This window comes from Papaver somniferum, chromosome 11 (assembly GCF_003573695.1).
Source record: "Papaver somniferum cultivar HN1 chromosome 11, ASM357369v1, whole genome shotgun sequence".
Classification (NCBI taxonomy): Eukaryota; Viridiplantae; Streptophyta; class Magnoliopsida; order Ranunculales; family Papaveraceae; genus Papaver; species Papaver somniferum.
In genome coordinates, this window is record NC_039368.1 from 115,574,368 (window position 1) to 115,601,206 (window position 26,839).

The window sequence follows — 26,839 nt, forward strand, 5'->3', positions numbered from 1 at the left end:
GTGAAAATGCAAAACAGAAAATGCAGGTAAACCAAACAAGTGGAAGGAAACAAGACTAACAGTTGAAAATGGATTTATGGATGGGAACTAGGGGTTGAATTCACTCTAATTTTTACTGTGTATTTTCCTATAGGAAGTTAAACACAACTATGGTATTATTTCCAAAGCACTAATTGTCTTTCTACAGCACAACTAGTCAAGGGATTATGACTTCAGCTTGAGTTGCAGCTTATCAGCAGCTCATGAACCTAACTACAAAGCATACTTGGCATACATTGTGAAAGTGAGGTGATGATGAGCTAAGTTCAGTATTGTCCTAAACTTGTTTAGCCTTCTAGAACAATGTGATCAATGTACTACACAATAAGACAATAGAGCTTCATCTAGTCCCTAGCAAGGTGATTTAGAACATGACAAATATTATACTAAACATAGCATTCACAGTGACACAACAATGAGTCTAACTAACAACAGGAGCATCACACATTAACATTAACAGTGCATTAACAAGAGCACATTTAACAGTAACAAGAGAGTCTAACATGAACACACACAAACAAACATTTAACAATGGCAAACTAACATGACAACAAATGCAACTAAGGGTGAAAATGCAACTAACAGTTGAAACTGAAATTTAACAGGACAATTAACAGTGCAAGAACAATTGAAATTAGGCTAACCCAAATTGGGTGGAAACTTGGCTAGTCCAAGAACAGTTTTTACATCTCACATCACTTCCCTTTTATACCCAAATTATCAAATTAGGGTTTACACCCCTTTTCCCCAAATCAGAAAATTAGGGCTTTTTTAAATTACACAAAATTTACTTACAAACTCCCAAAATTTGCTCGACCCATGCCTCCTCTAGTCCTTGCTGCTCTTCCTCTGCTCCTATTGTCCCCTAATTTCGAGTTATTTTACTCACCCCAAAACCTAGGGTTTCAGAGGTTGTGAGATGAGGAAAATAACTAGGCTAGGGATATGGGGGTGTTGTCGGTGAAGAGATAGTAGTGGCAGTGATGGAACTGGTGGTGGTGAAGGAAGCGACAGCGGCAGAGAGGGGAGGTGGTGGAGTTGCAGAGCTCTGCAACTGTCGGGTGAAGGAGATGAAGTTTTGGGAAGGAGGGAGTGTTTGGGTGGTAGTATAGGGTTTGGTGCTAGGGTGTGAAGCGGGATTATCTGAAGTTGATGAGCAGCGATCTGGTCCGTAGGATGTGACGATGGTAGGTAGATCGGACGGCTAAGAGAGAAGCAGTTTGTAGCGACCGTTGGATGCGGAACACAACGAAGTCAACGGTGCTAGATTAGGTTAGGTGCTGTAGTGTTGGGCGGAACCATCAGGATTTGATGCACAGTGATGAGGTGACCGCTGGATTCAACTACCATCTAATCTGAAGGCTTGGAATTTCAGCGCTGTGGTGCTCGGCAGAGACTTCCGATTTTGATGCTCTATGAAGGAGCGACCGTTGGATGCTCCCGAGAACTGATCTGATGGCTGAGAACGGAGGCGCTTTTGTATGTAGAAAATGAGGTTGTGCGCACCATTCTTCGCGGCTTCCTTGCATAATTCCTCCCGGCTTTTCACTACTTTTCTGCTCTTTCCGCTCCACGACTCATCCGAACTTTATTTATTACCTAAAAATGCAAAATTAATTAATAAAAATATTTATTCTTGAAAACAATGAAAATACAGAATATGGGATAAAATGTAGAATTAATGCATAAAAGATGAGTTAAAATGCCAACAAAAAGGGATAAATATATACAATATTTGGCACTCATCAAATACCCCCAAACCTGAATTTTACTTGTCCTCAAGTAAAAACAAACTAAGGAAATCCTAACTATACCACTGTCGCTGGTCTCTCGAATGCATTTAGCGTATGCACTAAGCCTTTTAAACCACTAAGTGTCCCTAGTGGACGAGTTGAAGTCTCGTGAAGGTTTACCAGAGGTGTGCCTACAAAACCTAAGGACAAAATATAAGCTCATATTCCATCAAACGTGACATGTGCAAAACAGTTAAGCTCACAGCAAAATGGAGATGTCAATCTAGCTATCGAAGGCACAATCCTAGCACTGATAACAAATAAGGACATGTGATAAGAGTGTAAAGTGTATCTACACATGTGTAAAGAAAGATCTGAAGTTATGACTACTAATCACCAAGAGATAGTTTCTCAGGCTAAGAACTGAGGTCGAAATCTAGCTAGCTGTCCGGACTTTACGAGAATTGTGAATGAGTTGGAGGTATTTCACAATTTCTCGCGTTGTACATCAATGGCATACACCCTCCTTGCTTGTTACAAAAGAAACAACAAAAGATGACTATTTACATGACTCTTATTTACATTGACAAATCTCTTTTATTTTTGGAACAAGAGATGATGGAATTGATAAATACTTGAATTTTTTGGTATTTTTCTGATTTTTTTTTTTTTTTTTTGAACAAGGAAACACTTTTGATACATAACAAGAAGAAACAAAAAATTACATGACACTTTGCAAGAGGTAGCCCTTTTTGATGCACCCAGTTAAATTCGATGGTTGTCTTTCTTAATGTAACCTCCACCTTCTATCCCAACCAACCAAAGAACAAGCTAGTCAAGTTTCGTTCAGTATTCTAAAGTGATTGGCAATCGTAACTTCCTATCCAACACCTTGAAGATCGAGGCCATACATGTATTGGTAGATCGTGCGCGTGCAAATTCTTATCACTATGTGAATTGTGCTAGAATCAGGGTGCCTAAATATCTAGACTAAGACTCCTAATAAAAATACATATTTGCACAAGAGTCAACATTTCAAGGTAAATGAGCTCCATTTTTTATGATTTTTAATTTTTTAATTTTTTTTAATTTTGATTTTTTAATTTTTTTTTGGAATTTTTCACTTTTTTCAAAAAGAAGAAGGAGTTCGTTTTTAATTATAGCATATTATCGTGGTATCTACTCTATACCCCCAAACCTAAACTAAACATTGTCCTCAATGTTTCAAAATATGGAAAGAATTAAAATGCAACATATGGAAAGGGACATGCTGAGTAGAGTAAAAGGAGAGAGAATACCCGATTTCGGCGAAAGCAGAATTAAAACTCCGTTTATTCAAGGCAAAAATCCAACATATTTCAGCCGAGATCATATTGGATTAGAAAAATATATACAAAATGAACAAAATGGTTTTTAAAATTTTATCTACTGGATTATATACAAAAAATTCACCATACACTAACAATCTAAAGAGTTGAGGATCAACCCAAAAGACGAAGTGTAGACATTTCAACAGCTTCACACATATATAACAGGAAAGAAACGCAAGTGAAACTGTGAAACAAAATGAGGTACCCCCAAACCTGGATTTTACAGAATCGACTCGTATCAGTTGACATACTCCATTTCGCTAATATCAGTCTGCGTATTTAGTTCACACCTCGCCCAACGGTTATTCTCAACCGATCAAAATATGATCCAGAGGTTTGGATCTGTTGTGGAGGGTTAATTGCAATTACATATACACCTTTAGCGGGGGTACATCAACCACACCCAATATTTCGCTTAACAATCTGTATGGACCAACTCCAATATACTTTCAAGATAATCAACTAGACTCAATCTTAATAAAGTATATGAAAGAGTTATATTATCTCGATCTCTCGATTTAATCCTCTCTCAAGAAAGTAGAAATCTGTGATTCTAATTAAATATAAGAGAGATAACTTGGATGGTACCAAAAACCAATATCCAAGTGTCAATCAATGTAAATCAACAACCAAAAGGTCGAATATTCTAAATGATTGAACTAAAACACAATCTGTGATATTTCAATTATATTACAAAATATAATGCGGAAAAGAAATAACACAGACACCAGAATTTTGTCAACGAGAAAACCGAAAATACAGAAAACCCCGGGATCTAATCCAGATTGAAAACACACTGTATTAAGCCGCTACAGACACTAGCCTACTACAAACTAACTTCGGTTTGGACTTTAGTTGAACCTCCATCAATCTCACACTGATCCAAGGTACAATTATGCTCCTACGTCTCTGATCCCAGCAGAATACTACGCACTTGATTCCTTTAGCTGATCTCACCCACAACTAAGAGTTGTTACGACCCAAAGTCGAAGACTTTAATAAAAAAATCTGTATCACACAGAAAACTCTACGGTAATAGATAAATCTGTCTCCCACAAAAATACCTACGAGTTTTGTTCGTCTTTTGATAGATCAAGGTGAACAGGAACCAATTGATAAACCAGACTTATATTCCCGAAGAACAGCCTAGTATTATCAATCACATCCTTCCTCAATGCCATTTACGCATCGTTAAAATTCCAGTATGAACGACCCAATGCACCGGAAAGAGGCTGACGGTAGCATTGAACCAAGGTGGAACATTTTTGGTAGATACCATACGCAAGATAATATCCATGAGTGTACTGATGGACGTTGATCATGAAACATACTTGGGGACAAATTTGCATACTTCAGATCTTCAACAAAGGAGACTTGTGCAAAACATTAGTATCATTTTGTGAACCCGGATGACCAAAAAAAAAGCATGCCATATCCAACAATTATCATAAGAAGAGCTGCTTCAAGGATAATTGTTGGTTTTGGATAATGACACTTATATTGACCGACCCAATAAACATAGCATCCTTTCCATTCCTAATGCATAAATCGAGACTACATAGCATTCCTGGGAATCCCCTTTCCTCAGTCTCCCTCAATATTTGTCTAACATCTTCTTCGGTTTGTTTTCGTAAATATGTTAGACCAAAATGATTAATCATTACTTCAGAAAACAATGAAAGGTAAAATGAATGAAGTTGTTTTACCCATACGAAGGTACACATCGTTACCATCCGCTAGTGTGCCATAACCTAGAATCCTTAAAGCCGAAGTAACTTTTTGTTCAGAACTATGACCTCTAATATTTAATGCATTGAACTGCTAATTAAGTTGAGGTTCTACTCGACAAAGCTCTTTAATAATATTTTTCACCATATGACGAGGCATGCGGAATCGACCTTGAAAATTTTGATCAGAGTACACACAATTGGGAAGAAAATAATCGTGCATCAGCTTTTGGTGGTAAGATTCCCTCCCTCGATACGTATATCTTCTTGATAATACTTCTTTGGGATCTGAAACTCTAGGTATTTGACCCGTTTTTACAAGCATCAAAGTGTCAATTAGTGTATTATCTTCAACTTCCTCATCGTCAAGTTCTTGCAACCTCCTTCGATACATTTCTTGTTGTAATCTAACCCGATGCATAATAACATTCCTCTCTTCATTGGATCTCGATGATTATGAAATTTAAAATTGAGAATATAGAAAAAGAAATTGGTGAAATACATGAAGTATGTGTGAGTAATCTGGATAAATATAAGGACGTATATATAGGAATCGGCAGGGGGAAATAGCCGTTGCAGAATACCTACTGATCGATAACCTTAGTATCGCCAGTGGTATTATTTACATCGTGCGTTGGAAAGTGGTAGTCCCCGGCAGCGGCGCCAAAAACTTGGCAGACCCGGAAGAGTGTGTAAAATGAAGCGATAAAAACGGGGGCATACAGTAATACCGCAAGTGCACGGTCGTCGGTTGTAGCTCGTGCAAGTACGGGTCGATCCACAGAGATCGGGTGTGTTTTGGAAGTGTTTTAGCTAATTGGGTTCCTAAATTGTTGTTGGGTTTTGAAGCCTTTTGGCTTAAATTGGGCTTTGAGTGCTAATGGGTTTGTTTACAATAAAAGGAACTGAGCTTGGGCTCAGTTGGTCTTTGAAATGCAAATGGGCTTTGGCCTTAAACTTAGGCTTTTGATTAAGCCTGAATTGGATTGGGCCTTAATGAATTTGGGCTTTGGTCTTAAACAACTGGGCTTTGGTTTGGCAGTGAACTAGGCTTTGGCCTTAACTGGGCTTCAGAGGCTTTTGGAAGTGAACTGAGCTTTGGGATCAGCAGCAGCAGTCTTTGGCTTGGCTGCAGGAAGCAGCAAGTCTGCACAGCAAGGCCAACAGCAACAGCAGCTGCAGGGCACAAGCAACAGCAGCAGCAGAAGGGCAGCTGCAACAGCAGTGCAGCAGAGAAGGAAAGCAGAGGCTGCAGCAACAGCTGCTGCAGGGGAGCAGAGAAAGCAAAGCAGCAGAGGCAGCAGTGTAGCAGAAACAGACAAGGCAGTGCAAGCAAAAGCAACACAGGGCAAAACAAGGAACAAAGCAAAGGAAAACTAAACAGCAACAAAGCAAAACAAAACAAGAATGAACCAAGGCCTAAGGCCAAGGGCAGGGGATATGGTTAAGCTAAGGCAGTACCTACTCAAATCATTGTTCTTGTTTCATTACAGGGAGGATCATAATGGATGATTTCTTGGATAATCTTTACTCACTTGCCCCTAGCATCAGCTGTCTTCTTACAGCACAGCTGATCACAGGCTTGTTGTTCAAGAAGCTATCTATCACCCTAAGACAATTAAACACAGCCCTTCAAATGGACTGAATTCTTAGCTACCATCATTCTTTCACCCCTAGAATCAGTTGTCTTCTTACAGCACAACTGATCACAGATGCATTCACTCAAGTAGATATTATCAATCCTATGACATTTAAGCACTACAAGAACAATTAACATGATCATAACTATCTGAACTAACAATGAACACATACAAACATCTACACATTACAGGATACATTTAACAGGCATTAACAATTAACATAACTGAAGACAAGCAACATGAGCATGAAACTAAACTTTGAACTGAAATTGATATTTAACAGAAACTAACTGAAATGTGAAAATTAACAGAACTTGAAAGTTCTGGATGCAGGCTAGTCCAAACATACATTTTACAACAACAACACAGTCTATTTATACCCCCAAACAATTAGGGTTCAACCCATTCTCCCAAAATAACAGTAGGCTAGGGTTGGTGAATTCTTACCTAATTTGATGTAGCAACATCAAATTGAACGCAACCCATTACCCTCCTTGGTCTGCTGCACCTTTCCCATGCTTCAATTGCAACTTTCTAACTCGTCCTATTTTATTGATTTCTTCCCTAGGTTTTTAGAGAGAAATTAGGGGAGAAAACCATATAATAGGAGGCTAGAACAAAGGGGGTAATGAAGGAGAAAGATAGGGGTGATGATGGTGGAGGTGTGGTGGTGGCAGTGGAGGTGAAGAAGGTGGTGGTACGGTTCTGTTGAAGACGGTGGTGAAGTTGCAGAGAGGAATGGGGGAGAGTGGTTCGACTGAGTTTGGGGTAGGGGGCTGTTTGGGTGGCTGGTATAGGTTCGGTTGCTAGGGTGTTAGGCGGATCCACCGAGTCTTGATGTTCTGTGACTCTGAGTCACTGGATGCGAAGCTGGTAGGTGAATCGGACGGTGATGCGGAGGCAAGCGAGGAGCGACCGTCGGATCAGGAGATACAACGAAACGAACGGTACTTGATGGAGTTAGGTACTGTAGTGTAAGGCGGATATATCAATCTTCGATGAACAGCGAGGGGGCAACCGTTGGATTCAACTACCATCTAATCTGAAGGCTTGGAATTTCAGCGCTGTGGTGCTTGGCAGAGACTTCAGATTTTGATGCTCTATGAAGGAGCGACCATCGGATGCTTCTGGGAACTGATCTGACGGCTGAGAACGGAGGCGCTTTTGTGTGTAGAAAATGAGGTTGTGCGCACCATTCTTCGCGGCTTCCTTGCGTAATTTCTCCCGGCTTTTCACTACTTTTCTGCTCTTTTCGCTCCGCGACTCATCCGAACTTTATTTATTACCTAAAAATGCAAAATTAATTAATAAAAATATTTATTCTTGAAAACAATGAAAATACAGAATATGGGATAAAATGTAGAATTAATGCACAAAAGATGAGTTAAATGCCAACAAAAAGGGATAAATTATATACAATATTTGGCACTCATCAAATACCCCCAAACCTGAATTTTACTTGTCCTCAAGTAAAACAAAACTAAGGAAATCCTAACTATACCACTGTCGCTGGTCTCTCGAATGCATTTAGCGTATGCACTAAGCCTTTTAAACCACTAAGTGTCCCTAGTGGACGAGTTGAAGTCTCGTGAAGGTTTACCAGAGGTGTGCCTACAAAACCTAAGGACAAAATATAAGCTCAGATTCCATCAAACGTGACATGTGCAAAACAGTTAAGCTCACAGCAAAATGGAGATGTCAATCTAGCTATCGAAGGCACAATCCTAGCACTGATAACAAATAAGGACATGTGATAAGAGTGTAAAGTGTATCTACACATGTGTAAAGAAAGATCTGAAGTCATGACTACTAATCACCAAGAGATAGTTTCTCAGGCTAAGAACTGAGGTCGAAATCTAGCTAGCTGTCCGGACTTTACGAGAATTGTGAATGAGTTGGAGGTATTTCACAATTTCTCGCGTTGTACATCAATGGCATACACCCTCCTTGCTTATTACAACGAAACAACAAAAGATGACTATTTACATGACTCTTATTTACATTGACTATTCTCTTTTTATTTTTGGAACAAGAGATGATGGAATTGATAAATACTTGATTTTTTTGCATTTTTCTGATATTTTTTTCTGAATATAAACATCGATTTTTTTTTTTTTTTTTTACAAGGAAATACTTTTGATACATATACAAAAGGAAACAAAAATTACATGACACTTTGCAAGAGGTAGCCCTTTTTGATGCACCCAGTTAAATTCGATGGTTGTCTTTCTTAATGTAACCTCCACCTTCTATCCCAACCAACCAAAGAACAAGCTAGTCAAGTTTCGTTCAGTATTCTAAAGTGATTGGCAATCGTAACTTCCTATCCAACACCTTGAAGATCGAGGCCATACATGTATTGGTAGATCGTGCGCGTGCAAATTTCTTATCACTATGTGAATTGTGCTAGAATCAGGGTGCCTAAATATCTAGACTAAGACTCCTAATAAAAATACATATTTGCACAAGAGTCAACATTTCAAGGTAAATGAGCTCCATTTTTTTATGATTTTTCATTTTTTAATTTTTTTGAATTTTGATTTTTTAATTTTGTTTTCAATTATGGCATATTATCATGGTATCTACTCTATACCCCCAAACCTAAACTAAACATTGTCCTCAATGTTTCAAAATATGGAAAGAATTAAAATGCAACATATGGAAAGGGACATGCTGAGTAGAGTAAAAGGAGAGAGAATACCCGATTTCGGCGAAAGCAGAATTAAAACTCCGTTTATTCAAGGCAAAAATCCAACATATTTCAGCCGAGATCATATTGGATTAGCAAAATATATACAAAAGGAACAAAAGGGTTTTTAAAAATTTTATCTACTGGATTATATACAAAAAAAATTCACCATACACTAACAATCTAAAGAGTTGAGGATCAACCCAAAAGACAAAGTATAGAGGTTTCAACAGCTTCAAATAATAATAGGAAAGAAACGCAAGTGAAACTGTGAAACAAAATGAGCTACCCCCAAACCTGGATTTTACAGAAGATATAATTTTGAAAACAAAATCGCGCAGTTTCGGGGGTTCATCATGCAAAAGGTCTAGCTCGAAATGAACTGTGCTAGGGACGGGCAAACATGCTAATTCCAACTGTGGTTCCTCAGATGTATTATACTTAGAAGCAAAATAGTCCAAGAGGACTTGGGAAGCACACAGTTCCAAACCTAGGTTGGGAATTTTCAGAAAAATTGGTTTTACAATGTTGGTACAAACCAAATCTAGGTTGGGTGGAAGGCCAACAGATTGTGACTCGTGTAGGAGGATAGGCACATCATTACTAATCACATCAACATCTCCTAAGTCTTCTACAAGTGTCACAACATGCTCACAATCATCAAACAGTTTAGCAAGTTCACACTCAGAATCATCAACATCATCAATAAATTCATTCTCATGCATTGGCAAATCAGGAGAAATATCACAATGTGACCTAGGTAGAGAATCAGACACATCAAATATATTTTCATGCATATTAGTGTCTACAGAAGATTCAACTATTCCTATGTCATGCTCATCTTCACAGAATAATTGTACGAATCTCATGTCAATATCAAAATCATATGAATTACAATGAGTATTAGAAAGAACAACATGCATGAAGGTCGAGGGCGAGAAGCCATATGTTTTTGAACCAACAGGTTCCACAATATTTTCATGTTCTTCTAACATATCATCATAATCATCATCATGGTAGCATGCATATTGGTCCTCATTAACAGTGGTGGTGTCATTAGTCGATTCATGTTCCTCTAAATTAGGTTCATATTCAACATTATTTACATGAATGGGACTAGACACTTCATTAGGGACAACATACATTTCCTCATGAATTTCCTCCTTTTGTCGGTGAAGCAAAATCTGATCTAAATGTGCATGAATTCGTGATGTAGATCTATCATAGTCTTGCTTGCAGAGTCTTAAAGCTTCTGTGGTGGAGTCTAAATTCATGGGAGTACAAAATTCTTCATGTTCAAATTGTGGTGAATGGTACATGTTTGTATGGTCATTAGGGTTTACAAAATATTGATCGCAACCCTCAAAGGATTGATTATGGTCCCAATGACTACCATTCTCACAATTTATGGGCATTTCATACATTGGATTTTCTCTAGATTGCCTAAAATTATGCAAAATATGACAATGCTCAACAGGGTGGTCTAAACTACCACATGCGGGACATGCATAGATTTCAGGTTGCCTAAGAAAATTAGATGTGACAGATTCCTCATGTGATTGCATTTCTAAAGCTGTGATTCGAGCTTCTATTTGATCCATAAGTGATGATTGTGTGAGTGAGGCACTAGCAAAATGTTCATTTTCACGTTGCGATGAATGATGCATGTATGAATAGTCATTAGGGTTCATGTATTGCGGCTCGGGACTTTGAAAATGTCCATAATAATTCCTATGACTATTGACATCATGGTCCGTGGAAGGTTCATAACGTGAAGTTTGTCCATAAGCAAGTTCTCTAAGAGTTTTATTTCCATCTCCAGGAGCAGACCAAAATCCAGACATGATTGGCTCAAAAGCTAAGCAACTATGTTACAAAGCCCAAAATTTGGTTTTTAAAGGGTTTGGATTTTTGGGAAAATTTTGGTTTTGGTGGGAGACATTTGGTTCAAAATGGGAGCAAAAGATTTTTTTTTTTTTTTTTTTTTTTTTAAGAAAATAAAATTTGGGTTTTTTTGAAATTGGGAGCAAGCCCACTGTGCAAGCCTCTAATGAAATGAAGGCTGCGGCCTACGAAAATCCAAGTTTTAATTTTTGAAAGTTTAATTTGGCCCAGTTGGTTAAGGCCCGACGTTTGTTTTAAAACTCTGGTTTCGATGTCCACTTACAAGTCCACAATCAGTTATAAGCTCAGCTGGGTTTAAACCCAGAGTCCAAAATACAAGTCCAATGGAAGAATTTAAACAAGCCCACACAAAATAAATACAAGCCCACAAATTAAACAACAAGCCCAAAAATAATTATTACAAACCCAAAATAGGAAAATAAAAAGCCCAAAAAAAAAATTGGGTTAATTATTACAAGCCCACAATTAAATAATTTTGGAAGCCCACAGGTTGGGTTCTCTCAATGAATGGGTTTAGGCTTACCTTTTTAGCACAGCCCAGCTGCTCTGATATTGTTGCAAAAACCCAGTTGGGTTTTGGTTCTTTTCCTTGGTGGCGTCCCAGCAGAGGAAAAACAGGTTCAGAATCAGCAGGTCCAACAGCAAATGAAATGAAGCAGATGCAGATGCAAATGCTATGAAATGAAATAAAATAGCTAAAAAAAACACAGATAAAACACAGCACCAATCCCCGGCAACGGCGCCAAAAACTTGGTAGTCCCCGGCAGCGGCGCCAAAAACTTGGCAGACCCGGAAGAGTGTGTAAAATGAAGCGATAAAAACGGGGGCATACAGTAATACCGCAAGTGCACGGTCGTCGGTTGTAGCTCGTGCAAGTACGGGTCGATCCACAGAGATCGGGTGTGTTTTGGAAGTGTTTTAGCTAATTGGGTTCCTAAATTGTTGTTGGGTTTTGAAGCCTTTTGGCTTAAATTGGGCTTTGAGTGCTAATGGGTTTGTTTACAATAAAAGGAACTGAGCTTGGGCTCAGTTGGTCTTTGAAATGCAAATGGGCTTTGGCCTTAAACTTAGGCTTTTGATTAAGCCTGAATTGGATTGGGCCTTAATGAATTTGGGCTTTGGTCTTAAACAACTGGGCTTTGGTTTGGCAGTGAACTAGGCTTTGGCCTTAACTGGGCTTCAGAGGCTTTTGGAAGTGAACTGAGCTTTGGGATCAGCAGCAGCAGTCTTTGGCTTGGCTGCAGGAAGCAGCAAGTCTGCACAGCAAGGCCAACAGCAACAGCAGCTGCAGGGCACAAGCAACAGCAGCAGCAGAAGGGCAGCTGCAACAGCAGTGCAGCAGAGAAGGAAAGCAGAGGCTGCAGCAACAGCTGCTGCAGGGGAGCAGAGAAAGCAAAGCAGCAGAGGCAGCAGTGTAGCAGAAACAGACAAGGCAGTGCAAGCAAAAGCAACACAGGGCAAAACAAGGAACAAAGCAAAGGAAAACTAAACAGCAACAAAGCAAAACAAAACAAGAATGAACCAAGGCCTAAGGCCAAGGGCAGGGGATATGGTTAAGCTAAGGCAGTACCTACTCAAATCATTGTTCTTGTTTCATTACAGGGAGGATCATAATGGATGATTTCTTGGATAATCTTTACTCACTTGCCCCTAGCATCAGCTGTCTTCTTACAGCACAGCTGATCACAGGCTTGTTGTTCAAGAAGCTATCTATCACCCTAAGACAATTAAACACAGCCCTTCAAATGGACTGAATTCTTAGCTACCATCATTCTTTCACCCCTAGAATCAGTTGTCTTCTTACAGCACAACTGATCACAGATGCATTCACTCAAGTAGATATTATCAATCCTATGACATTTAAGCACTACAAGAACAATTAACATGATCATAACTATCTGAACTAACAATGAACACATACAAACATCTACACATTACAGGATACATTTAACAGGCATTAACAATTAACATAACTGAAGACAAGCAACATGAGCATGAAACTAAACTTTGAACTGAAATTGATATTTAACAGAAACTAACTGAAATGTGAAAATTAACAGAACTTGAAAGTTCTGGATGCAGGCTAGTCCAAACATACATTTTACAACAACACCACAGTCTATTTATACCCCCAAACAATTAGGGTTCAACCCATTCTCCCAAAATAACAGTAGGCTAGGGTTGGTGAATTCTTACCTAATTTGATGTAGCAACATCAAATTGAACGCAACCCATTACCCTCCTTGGTCTGCTGCACCTTTCCCATGCTTCAATTGCAACTTTCTAACTCGTCCTATTTTATTGATTTCTTCCCTAGGTTTTTAGAGAGAAATTAGGGGAGAAAACCATATAATAGGAGGCTAGAACAAAGGGGGTAATGAAGGAGAAAGATAGGGGTGATGATGGTGGAGGTGTGGTGGTGGCAGTGGAGGTGAAGAAGGTGGTGGTACGGTTCTGTTGAAGACGGTGGTGAAGTTGCAGAGAGGAATGGGGGAGAGTGGTTCGACTGAGTTTGGGGTAGGGGGCTGTTTGGGTGGCTGGTATAGGTTCGGTTGCTAGGGTGTTAGGCGGATCCACCGAGTCTTGATGTTCTGTGACTCTGAGTCACTGGATGCGAAGCTGGTAGGTGAATCGGACGGTGATGCGGAGGCAAGCGAGGAGCGACCGTCGGATCAGGAGATACAACGAAACGAACGGTACTTGATGGAGTTAGGTACTGTAGTGTAAGGCGGATATATCAATCTTCGATGAACAGCGAGGGGGCAACCGTTGGATTCAACTACCATCTAATCTGAAGGCTTGGAATTTCAGCGCTGTGGTGCTTGGCAGAGACTTCAGATTTTGATGCTCTATGAAGGAGCGACCATCGGATGCTTCTGGGAACTGATCTGACGGCTGAGAACGGAGGCGCTTTTGTGTGTAGAAAATGAGGTTGTGCGCACCATTCTTCGCGGCTTCCTTGCGTAATTTCTCCCGGCTTTTCACTACTTTTCTGCTCTTTTCGCTCCGCGACTCATCCGAACTTTATTTATTACCTAAAAATGCAAAATTAATTAATAAAAATATTTATTCTTGAAAACAATGAAAATACAGAATATGGGATAAAATGTAGAATTAATGCACAAAAGATGAGTTAAATGCCAACAAAAAGGGATAAATTATATACAATATTTGGCACTCATCAAATACCCCCAAACCTGAATTTTACTTGTCCTCAAGTAAAACAAAACTAAGGAAATCCTAACTATACCACTGTCGCTGGTCTCTCGAATGCATTTAGCGTATGCACTAAGCCTTTTAAACCACTAAGTGTCCCTAGTGGACGAGTTGAAGTCTCGTGAAGGTTTACCAGAGGTGTGCCTACAAAACCTAAGGACAAAATATAAGCTCAGATTCCATCAAACGTGACATGTGCAAAACAGTTAAGCTCACAGCAAAATGGAGATGTCAATCTAGCTATCGAAGGCACAATCCTAGCACTGATAACAAATAAGGACATGTGATAAGAGTGTAAAGTGTATCTACACATGTGTAAAGAAAGATCTGAAGTCATGACTACTAATCACCAAGAGATAGTTTCTCAGGCTAAGAACTGAGGTCGAAATCTAGCTAGCTGTCCGGACTTTACGAGAATTGTGAATGAGTTGGAGGTATTTCACAATTTCTCGCGTTGTACATCAATGGCATACACCCTCCTTGCTTATTACAACGAAACAACAAAAGATGACTATTTACATGACTCTTATTTACATTGACTATTCTCTTTTTATTTTTGGAACAAGAGATGATGGAATTGATAAATACTTGATTTTTTTGCATTTTTCTGATATTTTTTTCTGAATATAAACATCGATTTTTTTTTTTTTTTTTTACAAGGAAATACTTTTGATACATATACAAAAGGAAACAAAAATTACATGACACTTTGCAAGAGGTAGCCCTTTTTGATGCACCCAGTTAAATTCGATGGTTGTCTTTCTTAATGTAACCTCCACCTTCTATCCCAACCAACCAAAGAACAAGCTAGTCAAGTTTCGTTCAGTATTCTAAAGTGATTGGCAATCGTAACTTCCTATCCAACACCTTGAAGATCGAGGCCATACATGTATTGGTAGATCGTGCGCGTGCAAATTTCTTATCACTATGTGAATTGTGCTAGAATCAGGGTGCCTAAATATCTAGACTAAGACTCCTAATAAAAATACATATTTGCACAAGAGTCAACATTTCAAGGTAAATGAGCTCCATTTTTTTATGATTTTTCATTTTTTAATTTTTTTGAATTTTGATTTTTTAATTTTGTTTTCAATTATGGCATATTATCATGGTATCTACTCTATACCCCCAAACCTAAACTAAACATTGTCCTCAATGTTTCAAAATATGGAAAGAATTAAAATGCAACATATGGAAAGGGACATGCTGAGTAGAGTAAAAGGAGAGAGAATACCCGATTTCGGCGAAAGCAGAATTAAAACTCCGTTTATTCAAGGCAAAAATCCAACATATTTCAGCCGAGATCATATTGGATTAGCAAAATATATACAAAAGGAACAAAAGGGTTTTTAAAAATTTTATCTACTGGATTATATACAAAAAAAATTCACCATACACTAACAATCTAAAGAGTTGAGGATCAACCCAAAAGACAAAGTATAGAGGTTTCAACAGCTTCAAATAATAATAGGAAAGAAACGCAAGTGAAACTGTGAAACAAAATGAGCTACCCCCAAACCTGGATTTTACAGAAGATATAATTTTGAAAACAAAATCGCGCAGTTTCGGGGGTTCATCATGCAAAAGGTCTAGCTCGAAATGAACTGTGCTAGGGACGGGCAAACATGCTAATTCCAACTGTGGTTCCTCAGATGTATTATACTTAGAAGCAAAATAGTCCAAGAGGACTTGGGAAGCACACAGTTCCAAACCTAGGTTGGGAATTTTCAGAAAAATTGGTTTTACAATGTTGGTACAAACCAAATCTAGGTTGGGTGGAAGGCCAACAGATTGTGACTCGTGTAGGAGGATAGGCACATCATTACTAATCACATCAACATCTCCTAAGTCTTCTACAAGTGTCACAACATGCTCACAATCATCAAACAGTTTAGCAAGTTCACACTCAGAATCATCAACATCATCAATAAATTCATTCTCATGCATTGGCAAATCAGGAGAAATTTCACAATGTGACCTAGGTAGAGAATCAGACACATCAAATATATTTTCATGCATATTAGTGTCTACAGAAGATTCAACTATTCCTATGTCATGTTCATCTTCACAGAATAATTGTACGAATCCCATGTCAATATCAAAATCATATGAATTACAATGAGTATTAGAAAAAACAACATTCATGAAGGTCGAGGGCGAGAAGCCATATGTTTTTGAACCAACAGGTTCCACAATATTTTCATGTTCTTCTAACATATCATCATAATCATCATCATGGTAGCATGCATATTGGTCCTCATTAAAAGTGGTGGTGTCGTTAGTCAATTCATGTTCCTCTAAATTAGGTTCATATTCAACATCATTTACATGAATGGGACTAGACACTTCATTAGGGACAACATACATTTCCTCATGAATTTCCTCCTTTTGTAGGTGAAGCAAAATCTGATCTAAATATGCCTGAATTCGTGATGTAGATCTATCAAAGTTTTGCTCACTAAGTCTTAAAGCTTCTGTGGTGGAGTCTAAATTCATGGGAGTACAAAATTCTTCATGTTCAAATTGTGGTGAATGGTACATGTATGCATGGTCATTAGGGTCTACAAAATATTGATCGCAACCCTCAAAGGATTGATTATGGTCCCAATGACTACCATTCTCACAATTCATGGGCATTTCATACATTGGATTTTCTCTTGATGGCCTAAAATTATGCAAAATATGACAATGCTCAACAGGGTGGTCTAAACTACCACATGCGGGACATGCATAGATTTCAGGTTGCCTAAGAAAATTAGATGTGACAGATTCCTCATGTGATTGCATTTCTAAAGCTGTGATTCGAGCTTCTAGTTGATCCATAAGTGATGATTGGGTGAGTGAGGCACTAGCAAAATGTTCATTTTCACGTTGCGATGAATGATGCATGTATGAATAGTCATTAGGGTTCATGTATTGCGGCTCGGGACTTTGAAAATGTCCATAATAATTCCTATGACTATTGACATCATGGTCCGTGGAAGGTTCATAACGTGAAGTTTGTCCATAAGCAAGTTCTCTAAGAGTTTTATTTCCATCTCCAGGAGCAGACCAAAATCCAGACATGATTGGCTCAAAAGCTAAGCAACTATGTTACAAAGCCCAAAATTTGGTTTTTAAAGGGTTTGGATTTTTGGGAAAATTTTGGTTTTGGTGGGAGACATTTGGTTCAAAATGGGAGCAAAAGATTTTTTTTTTTTTTTTTTTTTTTTTAAGAAAATAAAATTTGGGTTTTTTTGAAATTGGGAGCAAGCCCACTGTGCAAGCCTCTAATGAAATGAAGGCTGCGGCCTACGAAAATCCAAGTTTTAATTTTTGAAAGTTTAATTTGGCCCAGTTGGTTAAGGCCCGACGTTTGTTTTAAAACTCTGGTTTCGATGTCCACTTACAAGTCCACAATCAGTTATAAGCTCAGCTGGGTTTAAACCCAGAGTCCAAAATACAAGTCCAATGGAAGAATTTAAACAAGCCCACACAAAATAAATACAAGCCCACAAATTAAACAACAAGCCCAAAAATAATTATTACAAACCCAAAATAGGAAAATAAAAAGCCCAAAAAAAAAATTGGGTTAATTATTACAAGCCCACAATTAAATAATTTTGGAAGCCCACAGGTTGGGTTCTCTCAATGAATGGGTTTAGGCTTACCTTTTTAGCACAGCCCAGCTGCTCTGATATTGTTGCAAAAACCCAGTTGGGTTTTGGTTCTTTTCCTTGGTGGCGTCCCAGCAGAGGAAAAACAGGTTCAGAATCAGCAGGTCCAACAGCAAATGAAATGAAGCAGATGCAGATGCAAATGCTATGAAATGAAATAAAATAGCTAAAAAAAACACAGATAAAACACAGCACCAATCCCCGGCAACGGCGCCAAAAACTTGGTAGTCCCCGGCAGCGGCGCCAAAAACTTGGCAGACCCGGAAGAGTGTGTAAAATGAAGCGATAAAAACGGGGGCATACAGTAATACCGCAAGTGCACGGTCGTCGGTTGTAGCTCGTGCAAGTACGGGTCGATCCACAGAGATCGGGTGTGTTTTGGAAGTGTTTTAGCTAATTGGGTTCCTAAATTGTTGTTGGGTTTTGAAGCCTTTTGGCTTAAATTGGGCTTTGAGTGCTAATGGGTTTGTTTACAATAAAAGGAACTGAGCTTGGGCTCAGTTGGTCTTTGAAATGCAAATGGGCTTTGGCCTTAAACTTAGGCTTTTGATTAAGCCTGAATTGGATTGGGCCTTAATGAATTTGGGCTTTGGTCTTAAACAACTGGGCTTTGGTTTGGCAGTGAACTAGGCTTTGGCCTTAACTGGGCTTCAGAGGCTTTTGGAAGTGAACTGAGCTTTGGGATCAGCAGCAGCAGTCTTTGGCTTGGCTGCAGGAAGCAGCAAGTCTGCACAGCAAGGCCAACAGCAACAGCAGCTGCAGGGCACAAGCAACAGCAGCAGCAGAAGGGCAGCTGCAACAGCAGTGCAGCAGAGAAGGAAAGCAGAGGCTGCAGCAACAGCTGCTGCAGGGGAGCAGAGAAAGCAAAGCAGCAGAGGCAGCAGTGTAGCAGAAACAGACAAGGCAGTGCAAGCAAAAGCAACACAGGGCAAAACAAGGAACAAAGCAAAGGAAAACTAAACAGCAACAAAGCAAAACAAAACAAGAATGAACCAAGGCCTAAGGCCAAGGGCAGGGGATATGGTTAAGCTAAGGCAGTACCTACTCAAATCATTGTTCTTGTTTCATTACAGGGAGGATCATAATGGATGATTTCTTGGCTAATCTTTACTCACTTGCCCCTAGCATCAGCTGTCTTCTTACAGCACAGCTGATCACAGGCTTGTTGTTCAAGAAGCTATCTATCACCCTAAGACAATTAAACACAACCCTTCAAATGGACTGAATTCTTAGCTACCATCATTCTTTCACCCCTAGAATCAGTTGTCTTCTTACAGCACAACTGATCACAGATGCATTCACTCAAGTAGATATTATCAATCCTATGACATTTAAGCACTATAAGAACAATTAACATGATCATAACTATCTGAACTAACAATGAACACATACAAACATCTACACATTACAGGATACATTTAACAGGCATTAACAATTAACATAACAGAAGACAAGCAACATGAGCATGAAACTAAACTTTGAACTGAAATTGATATTTAACAGAAACTAACTGAAATGTGAAAATTAACAGAACTTGAAAGTTCTGGATGCAGGCTAGTCCAAACATACATTTTACAACAACACCACAGTCTATTTATACCCCCAAACAATTAGGGTTCAACCCATTCTCCCAAAATAACAGTAGGCTAGGGTTGGTGAATTCTTACCTAATTTGATGTAGCAACATCAAATTGAACGCAACCCATTACCCTCCTTGGTCTGCTGCACCTTTCCCATGCTTCAATTGCAACTTTCTAACTCGTCCTATTTTATTGATTTCTTCCCTAGGTTTTTAGAGAGAAATTAGGGGAGAAAACCATATAATAGGAGGCTAGAACAAAGGGGGTAATGAAGGAGAAAGATAGGGGTGATGATGGTGGAGGTGTGGTGGTGGCAGTGGAGGTGAAGAAGGTGGTGGTACGGTTCTGTTGAAGACGGTGGTGAAGTTGCAGAGAGGAATGGGGGAGAGTGGTTCGACTGAGTTTGGGGTAGGGGGCTGTTTGGGTGGCTGGTATAGGTTCGGTTGCTAGGGTGTTAGGCGGATCCACCGAGTCTTGATGTTCTGTGACTCTGAGTCACTGGATGCGAAGCTGGTAGGTGAATCGGACGGTGATGCGGAGGCAAGCGAGGAGCGACCGTCGGATCAGGAGATACAACGAAACGAACGGTACTTGATGGAGTTAGGTACTGTAGTGTAAGGCGGATATATCAATCTTCGATGAACAGCAAGGGGGCAACCGTTGGATTCAACTACCATCTAATCTGAAGGCTTGGAATTTCAGCGCTGTGGTGCTTGGCAGAGACTTCAGATTTTGATGCTCTATGAAGGAGCGACCATCGGATGCTTCTGGGAACTGATCTGACGGCTGAGAACGGAGGCGCTTTTGTGTGTAGAAAATGAGGTTGTGCGCACCATTCTTCGCGGCTTCCTTGCGTAATTTCTCCCGGCTTTTCACTACTTTTCTGCTCTTTTCGCTCCGCGACTCATCCGAACTTTATTTATTACCTAAAAATGCAAAATTAATTAATAAAAATATTTATTCTTGAAAACAATGAAAATACAGAATATGGGATAAAATGTAGAATTAATGCACAAAAGATGAGTTAAATGCCAACAAAAAGGGATAAATTATATACAATATTTGGCACTCATCAGAAAGTATGACGTCAACGATATTTTGAATATTGTTGGCGTTATTCATAATATCACCCACTAAAAAGTCCGTTTCCTAGTGTTTTTCCATAGTGGCGCAATTGGATTGCCATGCCAGCGGGTATGTCAAACCAATATTTTTTATGCTTTCCCGGGCTCCATTTCTTCTTGGTTGTTCTTCTATGTACCCTCACAAATACTAATGATACCCCTTTATCTGTGTACCCCCAAATTTTATCTACCTACCCCATCATTTCTTTTAAATTTTTATACCCCCATGAAACAAAAAGACGAGCCCATATCTTTTTCTTCCTACGGAATTTCAATTCAGGGATAGTCTTTTTTATTGACTAGAGAGAGTTTGATCTTTGACTCCCCGGAAAAAATCACACCAAATTTTGGATTATCAATAAATAAGGATTAGTCCGCGCTTTTACACCAACAAAATTTGTTTTTCAATGAGATATTGGGTTTGATGTTTAATCGCAGAGGAAAAAAATAGAAAACCTGGCTAACAGATAGGTTTGTTGATAAATCGTTCCCATACTCTATAAAAGACGACGTGGAGAAACCCTTTACAACCCTAAATAACTTGTAACAGAGGCACAAAGATGTGAATAGAGATATATGAAAGATAAATTGTATTGGTACTTTGATTGCAGAATGTAATTTGTAGAAATTAAGATTATCTAAACACGAGACAAAGGAAACTGTGATTGGGTAGTTATGGTCTCCTTAATCAAATGTAATTAGCTGCGGGTTCTCGATTACATATTAACTTTTCTAACACTGTTCTTGGATTGGGATGTATTTTTGTAATTTTTTCTTTGTTTGTCAACTACCTTCTCTTCTCATCAGAAAAAAAAATGATCGAGAAGTGCATCATTTGTTTTATAGATTTTCTTGATTATGGTTTAGCTATTTTAAGGGGAGGAATACTTAATACTTTATTCTTCGTCTACCTAAGTTTAAAATGGGTGGTTGTGGATTAGATTGTTTCGATTGTCACCGGCTTTGTTGATTTTGTTGCAACAAGAAATTTAAATCTTATAGGCAGTGGAAAATTCATGAGCAGTGAAAGATATCAAATTAGGAAACACGACATCAGTCTCTGCCTTTCGGGTCAATATGAAGATTTCATTACCAGATTCTATTAAACTGTTGTTATCATTTTACAGAGGGTACCGGTATCAAAAAAGTTTAAATAATTAATGATTTTCTTGTTAACCAAATTCTAACTAACATAACTAACTAATGGGAGTATCGTTAGTATTTTTGGGTATATAAAAGAACACCCTTCTTCTTTCACCTGATTTAGCTAATAGCACAGATAATTTAAAAAACCAAAATAAAAATTGGACGGTCCAGATCACCTTTGTTGTAGGTTGCGAGCCCAGGGCCTCTGCTTTTTGTCAAACTTTATTTATTTACCGAACCCGAATCCAACTCAAGTATAGAATCCCGATCGGAAAAAGAAATCCAGCAAATAGAAGTAGATACCGGTATAAATATAGACCTTTAGGTCTTCTTATGCAATTCACCACCAATTCCCCATTCATCGAGAGAGGTACGAGTTACAAACAAATTTCCGATCATCACCATGTCGGCGAAGACGATTACTTTGAAGAGTTGTGACGAACAGATGTTTGTTATCGAGGAGGCCACTGCTTTGCAATCTAAAACCCTTGAGCACATGATCGCTGATAACCCAAGTGATGAGAATATCCCTGTGACGACTACCATCACCGCCAATGTCTTGGCAAAGGTAATCGAATACCTCAACAAACACGCTGAGGTTGAGACTAGCGATGAAGATAAAAAGATTTGGGATGCACAGTTTGTGAATTTTGATAACGCAAACCAAAATACATTGCCCCCTATATTGTTTGACATGATCCAGGCTGCCAAAATTCTCGAAATAAAGGGCTTGTCGTACTTGACAGCACAGAAAGTGGCGGACTGGATTAAAGGTAAGACACCAGATGAGATCATCGAGATGTTCCCTGTTAAAAACCAATTGACCCCTGATGAAGAAGAATGGATTCGTAGGGAAAATCCATGGGCTTTTCAAGATTAACTATTTCAGCTTAAGTTAAATTTGCAGCTGCAGAGATCAGGAGTAAATCATAGCTGGTGCATAGATTTCTTTCTTTCCATAGTACTCGTGTCTAGTGATTTTTCTAATTGTATCCATCAAAAGCTTGCGGTAGATAAATGTGATATGAGGAAAGTATCTCTTTATTAGATTGGCTCTCTACTTTGGATGTAAGTTTGTCTCCTCTTGGAGATTTATTTTCTTAATATAATGTCTTATTCACCAAATATAATGTCTCCTCTTGGATGTAAGTTTCTTCTTCCTTTTTTGTTTTCCATTGTTCTATGTAACGCATCAGACATTAGCTGCTGCAGAACCTGGGGCAGTTCTGCATTTTTCTTCTTCATCAGAGATGTTTTGGGAATCAGATATTCAAAGAACCCATGATAGTTCTGGAATGGGTTTTGTGGACTGTAAGGCAAAGAGGGTTGTAGCTACTGCTGGGACTGTATCTGGTGTAATAGGGAAAGATTACGTTAGGTCAAGTCCATTGGATAAGGAAAGGGGAAGAGGGGGAGGAGGAGGAGGAGGAGAACAACACTATAATTCTCCTAAATGGAAAAATACTTGTATGGTTAATGGTGTCAGTGTTGGGAATGAAGAAGCTGAGCAGTTTTTGTTCTCGATGCTTGGAGATGGTTGTGATCTTAGCATGGCTGTGGTTAGAGATGTATTCTGTTAGTATTCTTATCTCTTTTTATTTATGTTGCTTTACTTATTTCTTATATTGTCACTTTGTTTTGTGGTTAGAGACTATTCTGTTGAGTGTCTTTTTGCAATTGTTTATGCAACTGAAAAAATTATTGAAGAACGTGTTATTATCAATGTTGCCATGTTTAGGGTATCTCATAGTTAGAAGAGACACTTAAAAGGGCCAGCAGTAACTCAGGGAGGAGGCTGTTTATGGGTTGTTATTCTTATGAAAGTCGAGTGCTTTTCATCAGAAGTAACACATAGGATGCTTGGTTTCAGTAACAGCGTATATTTAGTACATTTTAGAGCTAGAAGAGGCAAATAAAGGGGCAGAAATAACACGGAGATTACGGGGTATTATTTGTGAAAGTCAGTGATGTGAGTGTTTCCTATTAGAAGTAACACGATAGGGCGCGTGAAATCTAAAGGATTTGTACTTTTAATTGGTTTTTCGATCTGAGAAAATCAAAGAATAAAGCTTGTATTTATAGTCTTGTGCTTAGGGTTTATACTTGCTATACAAGAAATAACTTCTTGCTTGTAAAGCAAGGTTGGATAAAATTGGAAACGGAAACAGGCCCAAGCTGGTGCATGAGCTATCTCCCAAGGGTACATGTGCCGTTTTTTGTCAATGCATAAACAGGATTTCGTGCATCTTAAATCTATATCTTGGTATATATTTTTTATGATAGTTTTGTCAGCTGTCTGATGTGAGCTTCAATTGTACAATAACGATACTTTTTTTTTTGCAGGTCAATGTGGATATGATGTTGAAAAGGTATTGTCAGTGCTATTTTTGGAATTCTAAGTGTGTTGTCTTTTTGAACGTTCTTTCAAGACTTAGATACATGTTATAGGATGGTATTTTTGAATGTTCAAGCAAACATGTCGAAAGCTGCTGATCCATCATTTTATATTTTTCATTCTTTCTCCCTTTTTCATTGAACTACTTATAACTCTTTTGCCTAGGCTTATGGGTTATGACATGATGTTATGATCCAGAGGTATCTATTCTGAACTGCAGTACTTGGACATGTATTTGCTCATACTCTGGGGCATGCGGTACCAAGTTCCAAATGAAGTGGCAGGTCATCTCTTCAATATTGATACTCATCTTCATATTAGCAATCCATGCGATGTTTGCTTTGCTGTGGCTTCCGTGTCAATGGATAATCTTGTTACGTTACTCAGCTTCTGTTGTAAAAGTAGAATTTCTGCCAGGTTAGTAGTTTTCAGTGCGAGTATGAGCAACCTTTCAGGTGTTAGTTACTATCACGACAATGGAAATCTTCAAGTTTTGAGTAAGTTGGATTATAATTTCTGAAACTATTTAATCGAAGTTGGACTATATTTTTGAGGAAGTTGGACTATGACTATGGCGTTCAATGTGACCATGGGTATTGTCTTGAACAAGGAGTTGTTATTTGTAAGATTTGTCCGTGAATGAGTCTTTTGCAACAATACCTGTATTCGCATTTGGCGTAATTCTATTTACTTATGGCATGCACTGATACATATATGTTGTTTTGATTCCTTCTTCCAGCATAAATTTCCTGTTTAAGTAGCATTTTTAATATTTTTACAGATTCAATTAGACATTATGCATGGATGTTTTTTTTCTTTTTGATAAAAGCAAAAATATATGAAAAAAATGGAAACTCAAGAGGTTACATTCTCCAAAAGCTGAAAAATAGTTGACGGGGTATAACAGCTAAGGGAACAGGTTTCATTCGCCTTAATCGGTGATACTAAGGCTAAATCTACGTGTTTTGTTGTTTTGGAATACATTTAGAAGCAAGTTTTTTTTTAACTCTGATAGTCCAAAAAAATTGTGGATTTATGACTTGAAATTGAAACTGAACATGAAATTGAAATCACGCATGGGTTGTAACTAGAAATTGAACATGGGTAATTCATTTTCAATATAAATGTAGGAAATTCATTTTTCTTAGTCCCCCATCTCCATGTTCACCTCGGCAAAATTTTCAAATCTATGGGAAACCCTTTTTTACTGCTCACCCACAAGGCCATAACCCACAAATGATTAGAATACCTAGGGTAAGAAATTCATTAATGGTGTGTTCGGTAGTAGAATTTATAGTTCCGGAGGATTTGTAGTTTCATGGGTTTACGAATTCTAGGAGTCATGTAAATCTTTGGTAAATTTGGCAACTCAATTATCTACTCTATTTTTACACACAAACCTGCCTATTATTTAGAAACGGAAGTAGTATTTTTTTGACTGTAAAAGGACAAAATTTTATTGAAAAATGTCACTAACACAGTGACAAAAAATACAAAATACAATCACCTAGGTATGAATAACAACATCCCAGTTACATATTAAGATTGACAGAGACAAGCCCCTAAAGATGTCAGTACTGATTGCCAATTTAAACAGGGTACATTTAACAGAAGTAATAACCTGCTTGTATCATCTAGAGTCTAGATTTGTTGTTATAACATCTGTCACTATGTTCTCTCCAAATATTCCACCAAATTGCAAAAGGAAGTATGCTCCAAATACGCCCGTATCTTAGCCTACCCTTCTTTTCCCCATTCCCAAAGAGCTGGCTTCACCTTGTCAGCAAAACACCCAACTTAGGCCAAAACTATTTAAGAAATAAGTCCAAACCTGCGTAGCAAAATTGCAGTGAAGAAACAAATGTATCTCTGAATTACAAAGAAAACAGTTATCTCCCTGCACAATACCAGCTCTTAGCAGTTTATCTTTAGAGCTTCTCCAATGGTGGTTGTGTGTGTTTCCTAGGTGGCAACACAAACAAGACAACCCCATTCCAATTTTTAGGGAGGAAGAATAATTTATCTCCGATAGTGTTGTTTGTGATATTTTATGGATTAAATATAAAAAATTTTTTAGTAATTTTTAGATTTTATTAGCATTAAAAATGGTTATTTAATATATTGGAATTAATTTAGGTAAGCAAAAGCTTAATAGAATAGCTTGACATTGTTAAGGTGAATGTCTAAAACTAGACATTCACCTTGACAGTGTCTAAAAAAATTTAAACCATGTCATCTTCACATTGATTTAAGAAGTTGGGTTGGAGAAGAATTTTAGAGAAAATGAATGTCTATCCTATGTGGACTTGGACATTTATCTTCACATACATTCCATTGGAGAAGCTCTTAGTTGGTGCTCCACTAAAGCAAAGAGTCCAAACTAAAAATACACTTTCAAAGGCACTTTCGAATTCCATAACCTCTTACAAGGGAATCTTAAGAAGTCATCGGCCTCTAGAGCATCGTTAGCATTTGCAACTGAAAATTTATCACCTGGAGTCCACATTGTCAAGTCATCACCTTCAGTAATATGATTCACATTGTCAAGTCATCACCTTCAATAATATGATTCAAAGGCTCACCAACAATATGTAACAACCGCATAACTTCTCCTAGAAA

At 38.3% G+C, this 26,839-nt stretch overlaps 1 protein-coding gene across 3 annotated transcripts in view; it reads left to right on the forward strand.

Annotated features, from left to right (window-relative positions):
• LOC113322988 (SMR domain-containing protein At5g58720-like) overlaps window positions 1-24,915 on the forward strand; it is a 50,447-nt gene extending 25,532 nt beyond the window's left edge. Inside the window, exons 2-3 of one of the 3 annotated variants that reach the window (XM_026571200.1) lie at window positions 24,169-24,194; window positions 24,419-24,915. In XM_026571200.1, the coding sequence (XP_026426985.1) occupies window positions 24,169-24,194; window positions 24,419-24,433 (41 nt within the window). In that variant the 3' untranslated portion in view covers window positions 24,434-24,915. The other 2 variants (XM_026571201.1, XM_026571199.1) reach the window with 2 other exon arrangements.
• The last annotated feature ends 1,924 nt before the right edge of the window (window positions 24,916-26,839 follow it).